Source organism: Miscanthus floridulus, chromosome 12 (assembly GCF_019320115.1).
Source record: "Miscanthus floridulus cultivar M001 chromosome 12, ASM1932011v1, whole genome shotgun sequence".
Classification (NCBI taxonomy): domain Eukaryota; kingdom Viridiplantae; phylum Streptophyta; class Magnoliopsida; order Poales; family Poaceae; genus Miscanthus; species Miscanthus floridulus.
The window spans coordinates 56,198,049-56,216,182 of record NC_089591.1 but is presented as its reverse complement, the minus strand read 5'-3'; the positions used below and the strand labels follow the sequence as shown (position 1 = coordinate 56,216,182).

Sequence of the window (18,134 nt, the reverse complement as noted above, 5' to 3'; positions counted from 1 at the left end):
ATGTTGCAAGCATTTGTTCAAAAACTTTCACCTCTTTCTAGATGTTGCAATCGTTTCTGATCTGGATGTTTTATAAGCTTCGCACAAATGTTGCAATAACATGTTTCAAATGTTTCAGTTGCTTCAATCTTATGTTGCAGCAGTTGTTCCACGTTGTTGCAAGTGTTTTATTCGAGCGTTGTTTCATATGCTTTATGCAGATGTTGCAATAATATGTTTCAAATGTTTCAGCTGCTTTAACATAATGTTGTAGCAGTTGTTCTGTGTGTGTTGCAAGTGTTCTATTCAGCTTTTTATGTTATTCGGCCGAGGGGGGACGAGCCGGACAGACGGGCGTGTGGCTCAGGGCCTAGCGGACGGAAGTGTTGGAGGCGGCGAACGCAGGTGTTGCGGCCAGGGGGAAGCTGGGGCATGCTCGTCGCGCGCGTGGGGCGGATGCGGCGGGCTACGAGGCTTGCGGACTGGGCCGGGGGGGGGGCGCTGGCGGCGTGCGTGTGGGTCGGGCGCTAGATTAGCCGAAGATTTAAATTAAAATCATGAGTGCAACTACACCTTTACATCACTCCTACTCGTTGAGATTCCGTGATGCTACAATCAAAATCAAGTCGTAAGTTTTAACGGTAGTTCGGTACCAACCTGAACCAGCCAGCATGAGGCTACGCTCACGCGATGCTGGCCCGGCCAGCCTTCCCGTCAGCCTCTGCCAGCCGCCGTAGCACAGCATCGTCACCAGCGCCGGCGACTGCCTGGCGCCGCTGCACTACGTCGATGGTGACTACATGGTCGCGTGGTATTTTTTCAGTGTGGCTTAGGGGTCTTGTCATGAACAATGAAGCTGACGGCGTCAATGCCAGTTCGATTCAAACCAAACACTTTTGCCACACACATGGAATAAACTTAGCAAAGTTTACACGCTGGTCTACGCATCTGGATCTCACAACACATCACACATTGCTATTGTCAGATATCAACAGCACGGAAATGCTGAGCCGCAAACACACATCAAGGCTCGAGCTCAAGATAATAAGAAGGCTGATATGCCAACACCAATAAGACACCACCACCCTAGGCTCACTAAATCCTACTGGCCTATCTATAATATATCACGCCGAAGCGCATCGTAGCTCACATTACCATTCACATGAAACGAACATACACCAACCTTGATTAGGATGGGCAATGCAACGCTGCAGCCGCACTTGCAGAGTATGGCATTGTACCAAGTCCAAATGAACGCAGGTATTGCCCATCAAATAATTCATTGGTCGATTCGCACACCAAGAATGCACTGTGCGAGATGAGTCAGATACGGCTCCGCCTGTGAACTGTTACTCAATGTAGGAGCAAGACTCTGGAGCTCTGAATTGAACGCTGCTTCAAATTTCCTGCAACAAAGACCAATGTGATGATGTTATATGATACTGGGCTGGAATTTTAATCTCGTCGCTTCAAGGATAGATAGAGATGCTGGATACGTACAGGATCGACTCTGACATGACAACATTCTCTGATGCTAGTTTCAGCTGCTGGTCTCTGTCCTGTGATTTATTTATCTTTGATCTTGACTTCCCAGACTTTGATGTGTTCTCGGAGTTAGTGACATCGATGGATGGCATCAAGAGCTGGATGGAAGTGGCATACTGAAGGCATAAACCTTTCAGCTTCTCAACTTTCTGTGCATCCAAATAAATACAAGAATAAGAATTGATTCTTTCAAAAATCTTGAATGATACTTCCTCCATTCCAAATTTTAAGTCGTTTTGACTTTTCTGGGTTCATACCTTTTGCTATGCACCTAGATATAGTATACTATGTCTAGATACATATACATAGTAAAAACTTTGAGATCTAAAAGCCAAAATGACTTACAATTTGAAAGAGAGGGAGTACTAAGTAAATCTATGAACCAAAAGTTATTGTTTTATCTTCTTTTCTTTAAGTTTTAAGAAAAAAAGGTCAAAGGACACACCACAAGGAGTTCAGGCGACAACAGCAAGCATTCTTTTAGACACTTCTGGAGGAAGAAATCATGGATCTGGATAACCTGCAAGCAGTATTAACATCAAAGGTAATGCATTCCGGACGGTTAGCATTGCAGATTAATTTTAATTGCAAAAATATCCCCCTAAAATATCAAATTGTAAAAAAAGTGCAAAACCTCATCTATGCTCCTTGCTGTTTGAAGGCGGTCATGCATCAAATGCCAATTTGGTTCAAGAACCTGGGGACCAAATGAATAGCTTAGAACTTGCCCAACATGTATGGTTTACCTCAAACGTTAGATAATGCATGGTGTCATCTGTGGTTTAGCATGACCAAAAGAATAGTTTAGCATGCTGATATGTATGGTTTACCTCAAATGTTAGATAATGCAAAAGGCTATTTACAAACTTGAGCATGCTACGACAAAGAATTGATGACCGTAAAATTGGTGTCCCTAGAATCTTGACAGACCGGAATACCTGTCCAAGAGTTAATATCCAGTCAAAGTTGGCATACGCAAAAATGTTAAACTGATTTTGCAGGAAAAAAAGGGTCCATTCATACTTGTTGTATTTGCCATGCTGCACACAGCTGGCGACTAACATGCTTGCAGTGGAACAATAGGCGAAAGATCAATTGGTATTTTGTCAAAGCCTTCCTTGAAATTACAAGAGATAACGGCCACTGGACCTGCAGGGTACAACAAGTATATCATTTCATTATCACAAGACAAACATGAGGAAAGTTTTAAACAAACTATTAAAATAGAAAACCTTATTGCTAAGGCAGAATGTTTCCAAACCCGTGATGCTTAATTGCATTGACTGATCAACATCTGCTGCAGCTGCAGGGTAAGCACAATCCAAGTCTTTCAGAGTGGCCAGTTTCTTAAGGAGGGAACTTCTTTCCTGTTGAACACAGATGTAAACAAAGATGATAATATAAAACATCATATAGTATGACCAGATCCAGATAATATTTACCACGCAGCAGATTAATTCCTCATGGCTTGGATCTGAAGCAGCTGCAGTACTCCGCAAAGCAATGTCAAGCAGAGACTGCCGTGTAAAATGAACAAAGAAAGCTTTATTAAAACAAAAGGAGAACCAGCTTTTTCATAATCAGAGTTGACAAAAAATCTGCTTTTGTCATGGCACAAACACACAGAAAACACATAGTACAAGACAAACCTGAAGTTTTTCAGCAAATATTTCTTCTGGTTTCTTTGTAAGCTCCTCTCGAGCAATATCCATAAAATGAACCAAAAAGTCACCCTGTAAACTAGATAAAACAGATAAGTAGCTCAAGAAAAATCAATATGGATGATCAAAATCAAATCAGGAAACATGGCATTCATTATCAAGGGCATTGTAAACAGCTAAGATACTCATAATTTCATACTCTCTCCGTCCAAAATGGAAGGTGTTCTGATTTTTTCCTAAGTCAAACTTCTTCAAGTTTGACCAAGTTTATACAAAAACATAGCAACATAAACAACATTAGATTAGTTTCATTAAATCCACCACTGAATATCTCTATAGTATATTTGTTTAGTGTTGAAAATAATTTTCTATAAATTTGGTCAAACTTGAATACTTTTGACCTAAAAAGACTTTACACTTTGGAACATAGGACGTAACAGAACATAGAGATTATTTTCTGAATTTTAAACTGTCTCTACATGTTATGCTAAAGCATGACACTCAAGTACACATATGAAGTAATAACAGAAAATATAAAGAGTAAATATTCTCCATATTTTCAGCATACTTGGTCAAGGAGTAGATAGCGCTTCAGGGATCGCAGTTTCCCGATGAGATCATACTGCACATTTAATTTGATAAATTAGTAACCTAGCTTATAAATGAACAAAATGTAACCCCAACTATAAAACAGTGATTACCTTATCTTTCATCAGAGTCAACAATTCACCACTTGCAAAATCATATGCAGATTTTATACATTCAAGATATTGGTGGCTTGAGCCAAAGCTCATAAGCTTAGAATTGTCTGACAAGGAAACCTAAATAAAATATCCAAAGTAATTGTGTGATTTTAAGTAATCGAGGCATACTACTAACATGGTATTTAAATATTTAATGATTTTGATTCAAAAAAAATGAATCATGTATACCTGAACATTGTGCCCACATTCTCTCATAACATTAAGATACTTTCCTGTTGTAAGAATCATTGCGGCAACATTCGTAAGGAAACTAGGAATTCCTTCTTTTAGGCTGTATCGTTGCTGCCAATATTTGGCATCATAATCTTGAGTGAGGCTCTCCTAGCGAAACCAAAAGGAAAGGAAATAAACCAAGCGCTTGGTTAAAATAAGATAAAACTAGACTCGACATGTTAGGCTTAATATGATGCAAACAGTAAGATACGAAGGTCCAAAGATTTAGAAGACAAAGGGTACCTTCTGCAGAGATTTGTTTTCAGCAATGAAGAATTCACCATAAGGATCGTCTATAACTCCCTCATACACCCACCTAATATGGACAAAAACAAGTTCACATAATAGCAAGTTACTTGAACCTTTATTTTTTCCCTCTAAACACTAGGACTCTAAACAAGACAAGATGATAATTAGAAGATGTGTGTTGACTTCAGCTAAAACGTGAAAGCTAGCAAACGGTTGAAAAGGTGCATCACTCATAAGACAAACAAGGAAAGAAGTAATGCACAATCATGAACCTTTCTAGCATCCTGAGGTATGCTCCGCTTGCATATTCTGTCATCTTCTCCAGTAAAGACCGAACAGCACTATCACCACCCATCGCCTTTGCCTGAGTTGAAGGATATGATAGATGCATTACATGTTTAAATAAGTAATAATGTGAATTCGGGAGAACTAAGCTCTGAGAAAAATGTGAAGTAAGAAACCAGTCCTATTGAAGATCTATAAGAAAATTAAAAACTGGACAGCTCCATTTAGCTTAGATTTACAGTAGGAATACGGGAGAAGGGAGGAGGCACAGAAGGAACGGTGTGTAATCTCAGAGGAATAAACTCATTGTGAAAGAGTACCTGGCTTTGAAGTAGATTAAGTGTCGCAGAACCATTAGTATTGTTGAAGGTAGCCTTCCCCACTAGAACTGCCAGTGCATTCAGTGAACTCATCATCCTCTGCCAAAGAGAAAACATAACTTTTAATGCTAAAACCAATAATCAAAGAAAGGCAAACTGTAATAAAAGAAAACTCACCTGACAAAAGAACCATAATCCCTGAACAGAAAGCCTTCCAAGACGGAACTGGTGCTCCAGTTGAGCAACCATTGCCTGATAGTCCTGATCATATATTTTATAAAAGAAACTTGGTGACTATGTGCAAAGTGCAAAATTTTCAGATAAGCACCATACAGAAGTACCAACATAGACCTTCCCTGGAAGTTAATATATAGTGATTTTAGAAAGTCAATGTATTATCAATGGGATAATCTCAGCAACGATACAATTCGTTAAAAAAAAACATGACAGGATAGAACAACTGAACTCTAGCACATGATACAGCTTTTTTCATATTCTTTCTGGTTTTGTTGCCTTTTTCAAACAGAATAGCTTGCAATCACATATCGAAACTGAGTTCTACAGGGCTGTGGTTTTGGTTGTGATGGCAGAAAGAACTGGGCAACTGGCTAGTCGCCCACTCTCTGGAGGCTTTGACTGCTTTTAGGGTTCTTCTTGCTTGCCAATTTACATCTGCCGATGCCTATTACATAGAGCTGGCTTCAATCAAACAAATTAGCAAATTGAGATAACAAACCAAAAGAATTATGTCTATGCTAACAAACCAAGAATTATCTGTAGGAATAACAAAACAAATAGCTTATCTCCTAAGAAACACGCCGCTGCACTCTTGCCACATGGCAGATAAGCTGCCTCTAGTCCTCGGCCCATAGCCCATAACTCAATGCTCTCCTCGAGAAGTGCAAATCACAAATGTTAAAGTACTCTACATTCTCCTATCAAGAGTAGAAGAATACGTCTTCAACATCTGCACAATTTAGCTCTAACAAGAGCATAGACGCCTCATTTTTTTTCTTTGTACAGATAGTTGTTGTACCAGTAGGAATGCTCTTAGAGCTGCAGCCAGAGCATGGTTGACCAAACCATTCTTGAAATGTGACCTGGACTCCACAAACTGGCTGACCAACACATAATCCTCACACAAAGGGAAAATCCGGCGAGTCAATTCCTGCAAGAGAAAGATCAGTAAAGTGACAACCATATCATTTATTGTATGTGTGATCTAATGGACACCACACTTAGGTCTACCTGGAGGGCGAGGTCCATCGAAGAATCAATTTGAAAGACAACATAGCCCTCCTTTCCACGAACTCTCTTAATAGAAATATATCGTCCCTCAATACCCACCAGAGCTGATAGCAAATCATCGATAACCAAAAGCTCCTACATTACAATTATATCAGCAACCCTGCACAAACTTACATTTTGCAGTTGTTCTGTGAAAGCTACATAGTTCATATATTTCTAACAGCAGTAAAAAAATTAGGCCAATAGTAAGACCCACGGAAGAGCAGAACTATATAGTGATGATGTTTCACAATGTCATATTTAGACCAACATTTTGTAAACCTGAACCAACTGACCGACCATTGGGCTCCAAATGCAATTCAAACTAAAAGAATTGACACTCAACCAAAATTCGCATACTTGTAACATTTCTCAAACTATTTGCAGAGCTACACAATGAGTACTTGACCCAGAAAAATGAAGCGAAGTCTAACTCAGCATGATTACACTACTAAAAGGGAGACATGACACATGATTTACTAAGCTCCAGGAGGCAGGCAATGTCAAAACTAATACTCAGGAATCCCCAGCACAGCAGCAGCAGGATTCAAATCCTCCCTACCTGAGATCCAGCAATTTAAATTCACAGGTCGATAATAAATACAGACACGTCAAATCCTATACTTAGCTAATTCCTCAAATTCAAACCCCATAACCCTAAACCCTAGCTCCAGTTGGACAGTTGGCTAAAAAAAATCCACTTGAAAGCTCAACTCCACTAGTTGACCTCCAGCCCGCTTACCTGCACCGATACTGCGTACGATCCGATGACACTTCCGGTGCCGGCGCCGGTGCCGCGGCTGCAGATTCAAACCAGTTCCAGGCATCAGAAACCACCGCGAACAGCAGAATCATCGGATTATTGCGCCTAAACCGCACGAATTCCACCGTAGTACCTACCTGAAGGAGTCGAGGGAGAACGACTTGGATCCGGGTCCCTGCGCCGCCGCAGCTGCCTTCGCCTCCTGCCAGAGCGTGCGAGGTTCTTGAGAGGGGTGTTGAGGTGGTAATGCTGGCAGTATGCGATAAGGGGCATACCTGGTGGAAGCGTCCAGTGAGGTACGGTCGCTCCAGATTCCAGCGCGGGGTCGCCGGCGCGGGATCCATCTCAGGGAAGCGGGTGGAGCGTGTGAGCGTGGAAGAAGGAAGCAGCAGCTGTGGGGGAAGAGGTTACGGGGCGCCCGGGGGGGAGGCGTTGCCGCCTGCGGGGAACGGCTGCAGCAGTTGCTGGGCCGCGCTTGCGCCAGCCTGAAATTCGACTTTTCAGGCCCTTTGGAATGCAGGATTTTTGTTTCTTCTTTTCTGTCTTTTGCTATGAAAAAAATGAACGGATTCCTCTGAAATTCTTATACATGTAAAAGTCCTACATTCAAAAGGATACATTAATTCTATATATTTAAAATTCTTATTTTGCTCACTCAATAAAAACACAATTTTTTGGCAATGAAACAATCGTTTAAACTAAAAATATGTAGAATTTTAACTAGCTGCCGTCAAAATTGGCAGAATTTATATTTTTGTGCCACGTACCAAAGAAATATAAATTTCAAATATGAGCTTCGATGGATACAAATTTTATTTGAAATTGTAGAGATCGATCACAAAGTTATTCTTTTTTTCATTAGAAGAGATCCACTCAACCACCACTCCTATGGTTACAAGCCGCGGTGGACAAGCATCTCATCACCGCTACCCCCTCCTTTCTCTTTGGCTTGGTGAAACCCCAAATTTAGTTTCCATAATTAACTGATAACTAGTGGACTAATGCTTTCAATGAGTTATGAATGAACTAGTTTCCACACGATGATGAGCAAGGCTAGGAGATGGTGGAGGTGATCTCATATGAAAGAAGGCTCACACTTGGAGAGAAGAAGGAAATAAAAACAAGCTCGAAGGCAAAGGTATATACTAGGGGTTTATGTCACTACTCCACCTGGTGAATTAAGTAGAAGTGAATTAGAGCGGTTGACGCGAGTATTTACCCAGAAAATTCATGATCTTATCGGAACGCATACAGATGTCCCAGCTCCTGACATGGGGACCAATGCACAGGTAGGCCTAATATAACACCCAAAAAAAATGGCGCGTATATTGACTATTGACTGAGTTGCAGAGCACTCACCAGAAATGCCCGATGGTTGATTCTCTGCAGCACCGGAGAAAAGGCCCTACGGGAGTTGTGTGTGAGAATTTCAAAGACGTCATTGGAAACCCCAGTGGGGAGCACCAAGTTATTCGTTGACTTAATCAACTAATCATCCAAGAGGTTCATACCAACAGCTAGTTTGGCTGAGTAGAGGTTCTGCCTCTAAGGAGCCACCAGAAAACTTTGACAGTGTCCTCATTAGGAGCACTAGAGAGTGTGTGAAAGGTCCTAATATAACTAACGAGGGTGAATAGCCTATTTAAAACTCTACAAGATCACTAGAGCAATTTGATTAGCATGACAAATGGCGAAATATAAATTTGTTCTAGCTCTACAAGGGTTGCAAGCCACCTACCCAATAATTTTAGTTGCTACTATCTCTATGTACAAAAGCATCTATGTCACTACTCACTAAGAGCTCTCAACAAGGCTACACTAAAGAGCTCAACTAGATAAAACTAAGCTAGAAAGCAAGCTCTCCATTCCAGCTATGCTAAAGAGCTTGCTACAACTACTTTGCGGGAAAGTAATGGAGTAAGTAAGGTGATTATACCGCCGCGTCGAGGAGTGAACCGATCACAAGATATAGACAATTCAATCACTGGGAGAAATACAATCACACAAGAGACACGAGATTTTTCTCCCGAGGTTCACTGTGCTTGCCAGCACGCTAGTCCCCATTGTGTCGACCAACACTTGGTGGTTGGACGGCTAAGAGGTGTTGCACGAACCTTATCCACACAATTGTACACCGCAAGAACCTACCCACAAGTGAGGTAACTCAATGACACGAGCAATCCACTAAAGTTACCTTTCGGCTCTTTGCCACATCAGAATCACTGGAGCCGGCCACGAACAATCACCAAGACGTGTCGAAGCTTCTCCGCTACTCCAAGCCGTCTAGGTGGCGGCAACCACTAAGAGAAACAAGAAATCCGCAGGCACAACGATCCCTAAGTGCCACTAGATACAATCACTCAAGCAAATGCACTTGGAATCACTCTCAATCTCACTATGATGATAAATCAATGATGAAGATGAGTGGGAGGTGTTTGCCTAGGCTCACAAAGATGTCAAGTATGTCAAAGTGCCAAGAGAGTGAGCCCCAAGGCGACCTGAACACTATTTATAGACGGCCTCACGAAATAAAGTCGTTGGCTATGCCACGGGCTAATCGGACGCTGTGACCGGACGCTGCCCTGCGTTCGGTCGAGTGAGTTTGGTCACCCGATGGTTGTCACGCATCCCCCATTTGAACTAGAACTGCCCAATCTCAACAGTCAAAACTCGATCACTCACGTGTTAAGTTGTGACTAGACTCGCTAATGGAAACGATCAGACGCCGCGCCACCAGAGTCTGATCAACTCTAGTAAGGTTCTAGAGCGGATTTCTGCTGACCGAACGCGTTCGGTCAATGGCGACCTGACGCTCCCTAGTGTTTGGTCCACACTCCACCTCTCTGCGCTGGCCTACGAAGCTAATGCAGTGTACATCACCGATGACCTGACGCGGACCCTGCGTGTCCGGTCACGCTAAAACGCCTCCTCTCAAAAAGTGACCGGACACGTCGGTGAGGCCTGGGTAGCGTCCGATCCATCCTTCACGCTCTCGGCAGAGCAGTGCCGCCACCTATAATTGATCGGACGCGCCGGGGTGAGTTCGGTCACCCTGTGGCCAGCGTCCGATCAAGGACTTTCATCACCTTTTCTTTTTCTAAGTCCTCAACTGCTTCGCCCTTGTTTTCAGCTTGCTAACCACAAAGTGTAGAACTTGTGTGCACATGTGTTAGCATTTTTTAAGCATTTTATAAGGGTCAAAGTTAGCACACTAGGTTTCTAAATGCACATGCAAGAATCATGTCACCTAGTGGTACTCGATAACTGCTTAGCCAAAGATTTCCCCTCTTTATAGTACGACTATCCATCCTAAATCACTCACACCCTCTATGGTGTCTTGAGTGCGAAACAAAAACCTATCTTATATCTTTGCCTTGATCTTCTCGTTTTTTGTTTTTCTCTTTCTTCTTTTCCAAGTTAAGCTTGATCACCATCATCTCATGTCCATCTTCAACTCCATGGACCTCATCTTGCTCCATCACTTGGATTGAACCACCTTGTCTAATTCACACTCTTAGATCAAGGTTAGTCCTAGGTTTCATCAATTATCCAAATCTAAACTAGAGCTTTCAGTGTGCTAGGCCTAATATGTGGATATGAAACCCTGACCATTGGATCTTCATAGATTTTTCTTCGATGGTGTTTCTCCATTGGTCATCGGACTTTTCCACTAACCTCGCAAAAATTGTTTTCAGCTAGCCCCATGACTCTATTTGGTGGGAGCCTATATATATGGGGTGTGTTTGGGCCCGGGGGCTATCTTTGGCCATTCTAACTGATACACATAGTCTTGGAAGAGACTATGCACCCTTTTCCACTCACTTGTAACACCCTCGGTGTTACACCGTAAATCATTTACTAAAACTTCTCATGAGCATCATGTTTATGTGTTAATGCATGTGATAAAGTGTGTAGATCAATTTCTGTAACTCGAAACGATCAATAAAAATGCGAAACAAAAGTTGATTCAATAGTCATGTTATATCACTTAGGGTTTAAAACTATTTTTTATTGAACAAAAATACTATAGAACATGTATGTGACACCTTAATAAAGTTTGAAATGTGAGATTTGTAGATGACAATGAAATACTCGGTGTTGAGAGATAATGTTGTTAAGTACTATATTCAATAGCTTAAAAGTGCAACTAGAAATAGAAATCCATTTAACACTTAGAAAATTTCATGAACTTTTGGAAGGTTAGGCATTGTGATGTTTAGCAATTTTTGTAGAGAAATTAGGTTAAGGAGTAGGGTAGTATTATGGCTTGTTTTAGTAGCCTAATATACCCTCTAAGGTATAGCAAAAGTGGTTTAGGGATTGGATCAATGGTTTAGACGTTTCGAATGCTTTAAAATTCATGCATGACACTTGCTTCGGTTGCCTAGCCGAGTGTGTGTGGTCACCATCGCGCGGAGCCTCGGTGTCGCTGGGCTCGGGCGTGCGCTCGCACACTACCGCACGTGGCCGGCCATGACTGCCCCGTCCTGGCCGGCCACAGCTGGCCATCTAGCCTTGTCACGTGGTGCTGTCGCCACCGCCAACCCGGTGCCCTGGCTGTTCTTTCGCGCAGACGTCCCGTCCCGCTACCGCGCTATGTCGCTATCACTCGCCGCGTTGTGCTACGAGCCGCCAGCCACTGCTGCTCCACTATCCCTACCGCTCTACTGTGATGCCACTACTGTTGATACTGTGTCGTGATGTGCATGTCCCCTCGCTACGCGCATGAGGGCTTGCCCCTCCTCTACTGCTCGTACTGTCGCTTTGCCATTTATGGCGCAGCAGCCCCGCAGGCAGTGCCGGTCGGTGGCATGCATGTGTTGTCCATAGCAGCGACACGTGGGTTGGTCGAAATCATGATGAATGCATCCTGCCAAGGCCAATCAGGTCGAGCTCCGGTTCTCTATTTGCTCTCCCCACCATGGCCGACTAAGCCGTGTGAGTTTATACGGCTAGGAGGAGTCATCTTGGGTCATGGTGTCGTGTCTCTAGCGCCGCCATCAAGTCCTCTAGTTGACCGTCCCCACCCTGCCTTGAATGGCACCTCGCCGAGCTCTAATTTTGGAGTTTTGCCCCTGCCACAGCGCCATTAAGACCTAGCCCGCCACCACCATAGGCAGCCACCAGCTCACCGCCTCAAGCCAAATTGGTTGCACCACCCGACCCACCTTGCACCCCTTCAGAGTAGTGCCGCCACCTATAATTGATCGGACGCGCCGGGGTGAGTTCGGTCACCCTACGGCCAGCGTCCGATCAAGGACTTTCATCACCTTTTCTTTTTCTAAGTCCTCAACTGCTTCGCCCTTATTTTCAGCTTGCTAACCACAAAGTGTAGAACTTGTGTGCACGTGTGTTAGCATTTTTTAAGCATTTTACAAGGGTCAAAGTTAGCACACTAGGTTTCTAAATGCACATGCAAGAATCATGTCACCTAGTGGTACTCGATAACTGCTTAGCCAAAGATTTCCCCTCTTTATAGTACGACTATCCATCCTAAATCACTCACACCCTCTATGGTGTCTTGAGTGCGAAACAAAAACCTATCTTATATCTTTGCCTTGATCTTCTCGTTTTTTGTTTTTCTCTTTCTTCTTTTCCAAGTTAAGCTTGATCACCATCATCTCATGTCCATCTTCAACTCCATGGACCTCATCTTGCTCCATCACTTGGATTGAACCACCTTGTCTAATTCACACTCTTAGATCAAGGTTAGTCCTAGGTTTCATCAATTATCCAAATCTAAACTAGAGCTTTCAGTGTGCTAGGCCTAATATGTGGATATGAAACCCTGACCATTGGATCTTCATAGATTTTTCTCCGATGGTGTTTCTCCATTGGTCATCAGACTTTTCCACTAACCTCGCAAAAATTGTTTTCAGCTAGCCCCATGACTCTATTTGGTGGGAGCCTATATATATGGGGTGTGTTTGGGCCCAGGGGCTATCTTTGGCCATTCTAACTGATACACATAGTCTTGGAAGAGACTATGCACCCTTTTCCACTCACTCGTAACACCCTCGGTGTTACACCGTAAATCATTTACTAAAACTTGTCATGAGCATCATGTTTATGTGTTAATGCATGTGATAAAGTGTGTAGATCAATTTCTGTAACTCGAAACGATCGATAAAAATGCGAAACGAAAGTTGATTCAATAGTCATGTTATATCACTTAGGGTTTAAAACTATTTTTTATTGAACAAAAATACTATAGAACATGTGTGTGACACCTTAATAAAGTTTGAAATGTGAGATTTGTAGATGACAATGAAATACTTGGTGTTGAGAGATAATGTTGTTAAGTACTATATTCAATAGCTTAAAAGTGCAACTAGAAATAGAAATCCATTTAACACTTAGAAAATTTCATGAACTTTTGGAAGGTTAGGCATTGTGATGTTTAGCAATTTTTGTAGAGAAATTAGGTTAAGGAGTAGGGTAGTATTATGGCTTGTTTTAGTAGCCTAATATACCCTCTAAGGTATAGCAAAAGTGGTTTAGGGATTGGATCAACGGTTTAGACGTTTCGAATGCTTTAAAATTCATGCATGACACTTGCTTCGGTTGCCTAGCCGAGTGTGCATGGTCACCATCGCGCGGAGCCTCGGTGTCGCTAGGCTCGGACGTGCGCTCGCACACTACCGCACGTGGCCGGCCATGACTGCCCCGTCCTGGCCGACCACAGCTGGCCGTCTAGCCTTGTCACGCGGTGCTGTCGCCACCGCCAACCCGGTGCCCTGGCTGCTCTTTCGCGCAGACGTCCTGTCCCGCTACCACGCTATGTCGCTGTCACTCGCCGCATTGTGCTACGAGCCGCCAGCCACTGCTGCTCCACTATCCCTACCGCTCTACTGCGATGCCACTGCTGTTGATACTATGTTGTGATGTGCATGTCCCCTCGCTACGCGCACGAGGGCTTGCCCCTCCTCTACTGCTCATACTGTCGCTTTGCCATTTATGGCGCAGCAGCCCCACAGGCAGTGTCGATCGGTGGCGTGGATGTGTTGTCCAGAGCAGCGACACGTGGGTCGGTCGGAATCATGATGGATGCATCCTGCCAAGGCCAATCAGGTCGAGCTCTAGTTCTCTATTTGCTCTCCCCACCATGGCCGACTGAGCCGTGCGAGTTTATACGGCTAGGAGGAGTCATCTTGGGTCATGGTGTCGTGTCTCTAGCACCGCCATCAAGTCCTCTAGTTGACCGTCCCCACCCTGCCTTGAATGGCGCCTCGCCGAGCTCTAATTTTGGAGTTTTGCCCCCGCCACAGCGCCATTAAGACCCAGCCCGCCACCACCATAGGCAGCCACTAGCTCACCGCCTCAAGCCAAATTGGTTGCACCACCCAACCCACCTTGCACCCCTTCTCACTGTGCGCACCTAAGCCATACCCCTACGGCTGCCATCACGGTGCTAATGTGGCCGTGCCACCACAGCCCGCTGTCACGCTTGTCGCGCACACACGACCAGGCTTACTCGGGGCGTCTTCAGCCAAGCCACCGCCACGGGTAGGTGTGTGGTGACTGGTGAGTCGCTGATACTCACCCACTATTTCTATCACCTCTTTTATGCCAAGGCTCACCAGAACATGGTTGCCATCGCCGCAGGGTGCCCGCCGTCGTGGAGAGGCCATCCTACTATGTCTCGACTTGTCCCACCGCTGCTCGGAGTTGTGCGTCAGCCCGTAGGTAAGGGTTGACCCCCTAGCTAGGTCTGCGCGGGTCCTAGTTGACTGACGTAGCAGCTCAGTGTCGACCAGTGTCGTGCCGATGAGCGTGGAGGCGTCGGGGACCTCTTCGATGCGAACACGAGAGAATACGAGGGCTTCCTTGCAAAGTCGATATCTATAGGAATAGTACGCGTAGGGTTTGCACTAATGCCTAGTAACGCGAGGGCGTTTTTGCAACAGTGCCAACGTGCGCGGGCTACCCCCGTCGTGGGCTGGCTCACATGGGCCGCGTCCATGTGGTCGGCCACGCTGGTCTCATCGCCTTTTCTTTTTAAGCAAATTAGTTAAATGGTTTTCTAATTACATTTCTGAGCTGATCTTTGGTAAATTATATAAAATTATGTAGGTGTCCAAAAATTATGAAACCAATCTTGTTAGGTTTCTAAAATCATGACCTATCTGCTAATGTATTTTGTTCACTTAGTTTCATAGAATTTTCAAGAGTAGACTAATTAATTTGAAGCACTAAAAATGGGTAAAACATGAAATTGTATGAATTATTGCGATGAATTGGTAGTAGTACTGGCCCTAAAATTTTTACAGTAGATTCCTAATATTATTAGGTGATCACTGTAATTTTTGTAGCTCCATAATAATTAGTTTGTTAAGGTAGCTAAATGAGACCTAGTTCGAAAATATATGTTGAAATCAATAAAATATCGAAACACCTAGGGATTTTATAACTAGAACATTGTGGGAAATTAGCGCCTAATTCAACAACTTGGATACGTGGTCTAGTACGTTAGTCGTCAGAGCTAGCTCATTAGCTTGCAAGACATAATCATATTTTAGAGTTGCGGATGCCTTTGATTATTTATGTCCCTGCGTTGCCTCCACGTATTTCATGACAGGAGCGATGTTGGATCGTGGAGTCATCGGGAGTAGCGGAAGTAGATGGTGACTTGATGATCATGCAACCAAGATGAAAGCTAATTTGGTTATATCTTACCTAGGCAAGCTCTGGTGCATAACCCCTATTATTTTGTACTTTATTTTATGCTTGTGCATTAAGTTTAAGGAGTTGAATGAAACCCACTTGCATATATATATCATTATCCTATAAGTTTTACTAGTATGACTGTGGGGGTTATAACCCCAGGTACCCACAGCAAGGGACATGGGCCACACAGATAGGGATGGTCTCGCCCACAAGATTCAAGACTTACGGCGTACGACACTGCTCGGCGTACACTACAAGACATCTAGAAGATTTGATTAGATACTACAGATATTATAATCTAATACTTGTCATATAACTGACTAGGATATTTTTCTTGTAACCCTACCCCTCCAGAGTATATAAGAAGGGGCAAGGGTCTCCTAGTTGGCTTGCCCCATCCCTCAAAACACACATAAATCATACGATATCCAATACAAACCAACAGACCACAGGAGTAGGGTATTACGTTATGCTCACGTCCTAAACCTATCTAACTCTTGTGTCTCTATTGCCTTATTATTCTTAATTACACGCACCTCTACCGATCAATCTACCTACATGAGATACCCCTCGGAGAACTACCGATGATATTCTATCAACAGTTGGCGCGCCAGGTAGGGGTGTGTGTGCTATTTTCATAATGAATAAGATGGCACACTTTTCAAGCTCTTTGTCCTCTCCAAAATCTGGCTAGATCTTTATGGTTGGATCGATCTCTTGGGTCATCAATGCTGACAGAGATGGAGAGATCTTCAAGCTAGTGCAGATTGATTCTGCGCTGACCACACCAACGCCTGCGACAACAGATTTGATCTTAGAACCACCTCCGAGGTTGTCTTCACCAACAACTCACCGCCTTCTACCCTGCTACTCAAGGAAGCAGGTCAGTAATGATGATCTAATCGCATCCATCGATCAGGTCGGCCAAAAGCTCATCGACTGCCTCTCCCTCATGGAATCAACTCTAACCACTCTGGTTTGGCGACAACCACCTTTCGGTTCTAATCTATCAGAAGTCGATTGGCAAACTCTAGGGGATACGGCCACCATCCATTAGGATGTCCTAAGGGACAAATTTGCTGACTAGATAACACCATACGCCACCGACCAGATGTTCTGTCTAAAGCAAAGTCACGCTTTAATATTTTTCTAAATATTCCCCAACCTTTATATATCTCCATGATGTTTCTCCGAGCTGTTTTCTCCATGTTTGCTCTCCAAACGATTTTCTTTCATGTATACCATCTCGAAGATGACATACAGCTAAGTCTAAGGCAAATCCCTGAACGATCATGTTGATGCTCGGATATTTCCAGAGATGGCCCTACCTCTGGCTTCTTCCTACATATGCATGAGCGCCTACCCTCTACGTTTGGGGTGGTCGGTAGTGCCTCCTTAGCGACGCCCTACTCTTCCTACACGCACAGGGGCTCCACGCTCCGCGTTATGGTTAGCAGGCTAGCTAGGGGTGGAGACTCAGCTACACACTAACTAGTTGGATGGTTTATATTAAATATAAATACATCTTCAGAATAACACTAAGTGTTCACACCAACTGATCGTCGAGCTGCATACGCTATTTTATCATCATTGTTGATTCTTCTCCGGAGTTTATATATTTTATTTTTACATCATGTACTACCCGTTCTACAAATTTGTATTGCAGGATCATCATCTAGGTGGTTGGACCACCTGGTACTCGGACTTCTCTACCGATCAACTGGTCGGACCGCTAGGTTTATGGACTTCATTGCCGACTAGTTGATCGGACTGTTCGCCGGTCACTTCTACTCAATGCTCACTTCACCGCTGACTAGTTGGCCAGACTATTCATTGCTCGCACTTTATCGTCAACTATGCTAGGGGCTTACCAGCTAAACTGGGGACTCCTCAGCATTTGGATTCTTCGTGCAAGAGTTGCCAGCTAAGGCTGGGGACTACCTTGGCGGTCGGGTCTTGCTATGTTTTATCGGTGTGCTATCAGCTTGCTCCATGCTATTCGGATCAAGGTGCTAATCTTAGGCAGCACATTTGGGTCTTGATATGCACATGTCAGATGTTGTCAACAAGCTTTTAGATTTATTTTCTTTGACCCTGCTATAAGATTCATTCTTCATCTTCCAGCAGGCTCGGGGACTAAGTGGCTACACTTCACCTAGCGATGAATTTACTGCTCTTTTGTTGATTTACCCTTTTTATTGACTAATCATGGATGATTCCTCGCAAACGGAGTCTAAGTGGCTACACTTCGCCTAATGTGGAGAATTTTTAAAATTTTATCTTGAGCCCCTTACATCCTTCTGCCAAGCCTTACTTGGCTAAGTCTGAGGTCTCCTAACCAGTTAAACTGGTTAGCATTGACTTTCACCACCTAGGTCACCAGTTAAACTGGTTGGCTTTG

The 18,134-nt window shown here is 43.7% G+C and overlaps 1 protein-coding gene across 1 annotated transcript; it reads right to left on the bottom strand.

Moving 5' to 3' along the window:
* Positions 1–859: 859 nt before the first annotated feature.
* On the bottom strand, positions 860–7,516 carry LOC136496467 (gamma-tubulin complex component 2-like). The gene is made up of 21 exons (XM_066492149.1): positions 7,342–7,516; positions 7,204–7,268; positions 7,046–7,103; positions 6,265–6,399; positions 6,053–6,184; positions 5,194–5,277; positions 5,017–5,115; positions 4,684–4,775; positions 4,406–4,478; positions 4,118–4,270; positions 3,887–4,006; positions 3,754–3,807; positions 3,174–3,257; positions 2,967–3,041; positions 2,757–2,891; positions 2,548–2,673; positions 2,355–2,462; positions 2,159–2,221; positions 1,970–2,044; positions 1,480–1,673; positions 860–1,385 (listed from the first exon to the last, which is right to left on the bottom strand). Exons 1-21 carry the CDS (start codon positions 7,408–7,410, stop codon positions 1,259–1,261), a joined length of 2,121 nt encoding a protein of 706 aa, XP_066348246.1. The 5' UTR covers positions 7,411–7,516; the 3' UTR covers positions 860–1,258.
* Positions 7,517–18,134: the final 10,618 nt, after the last annotated feature.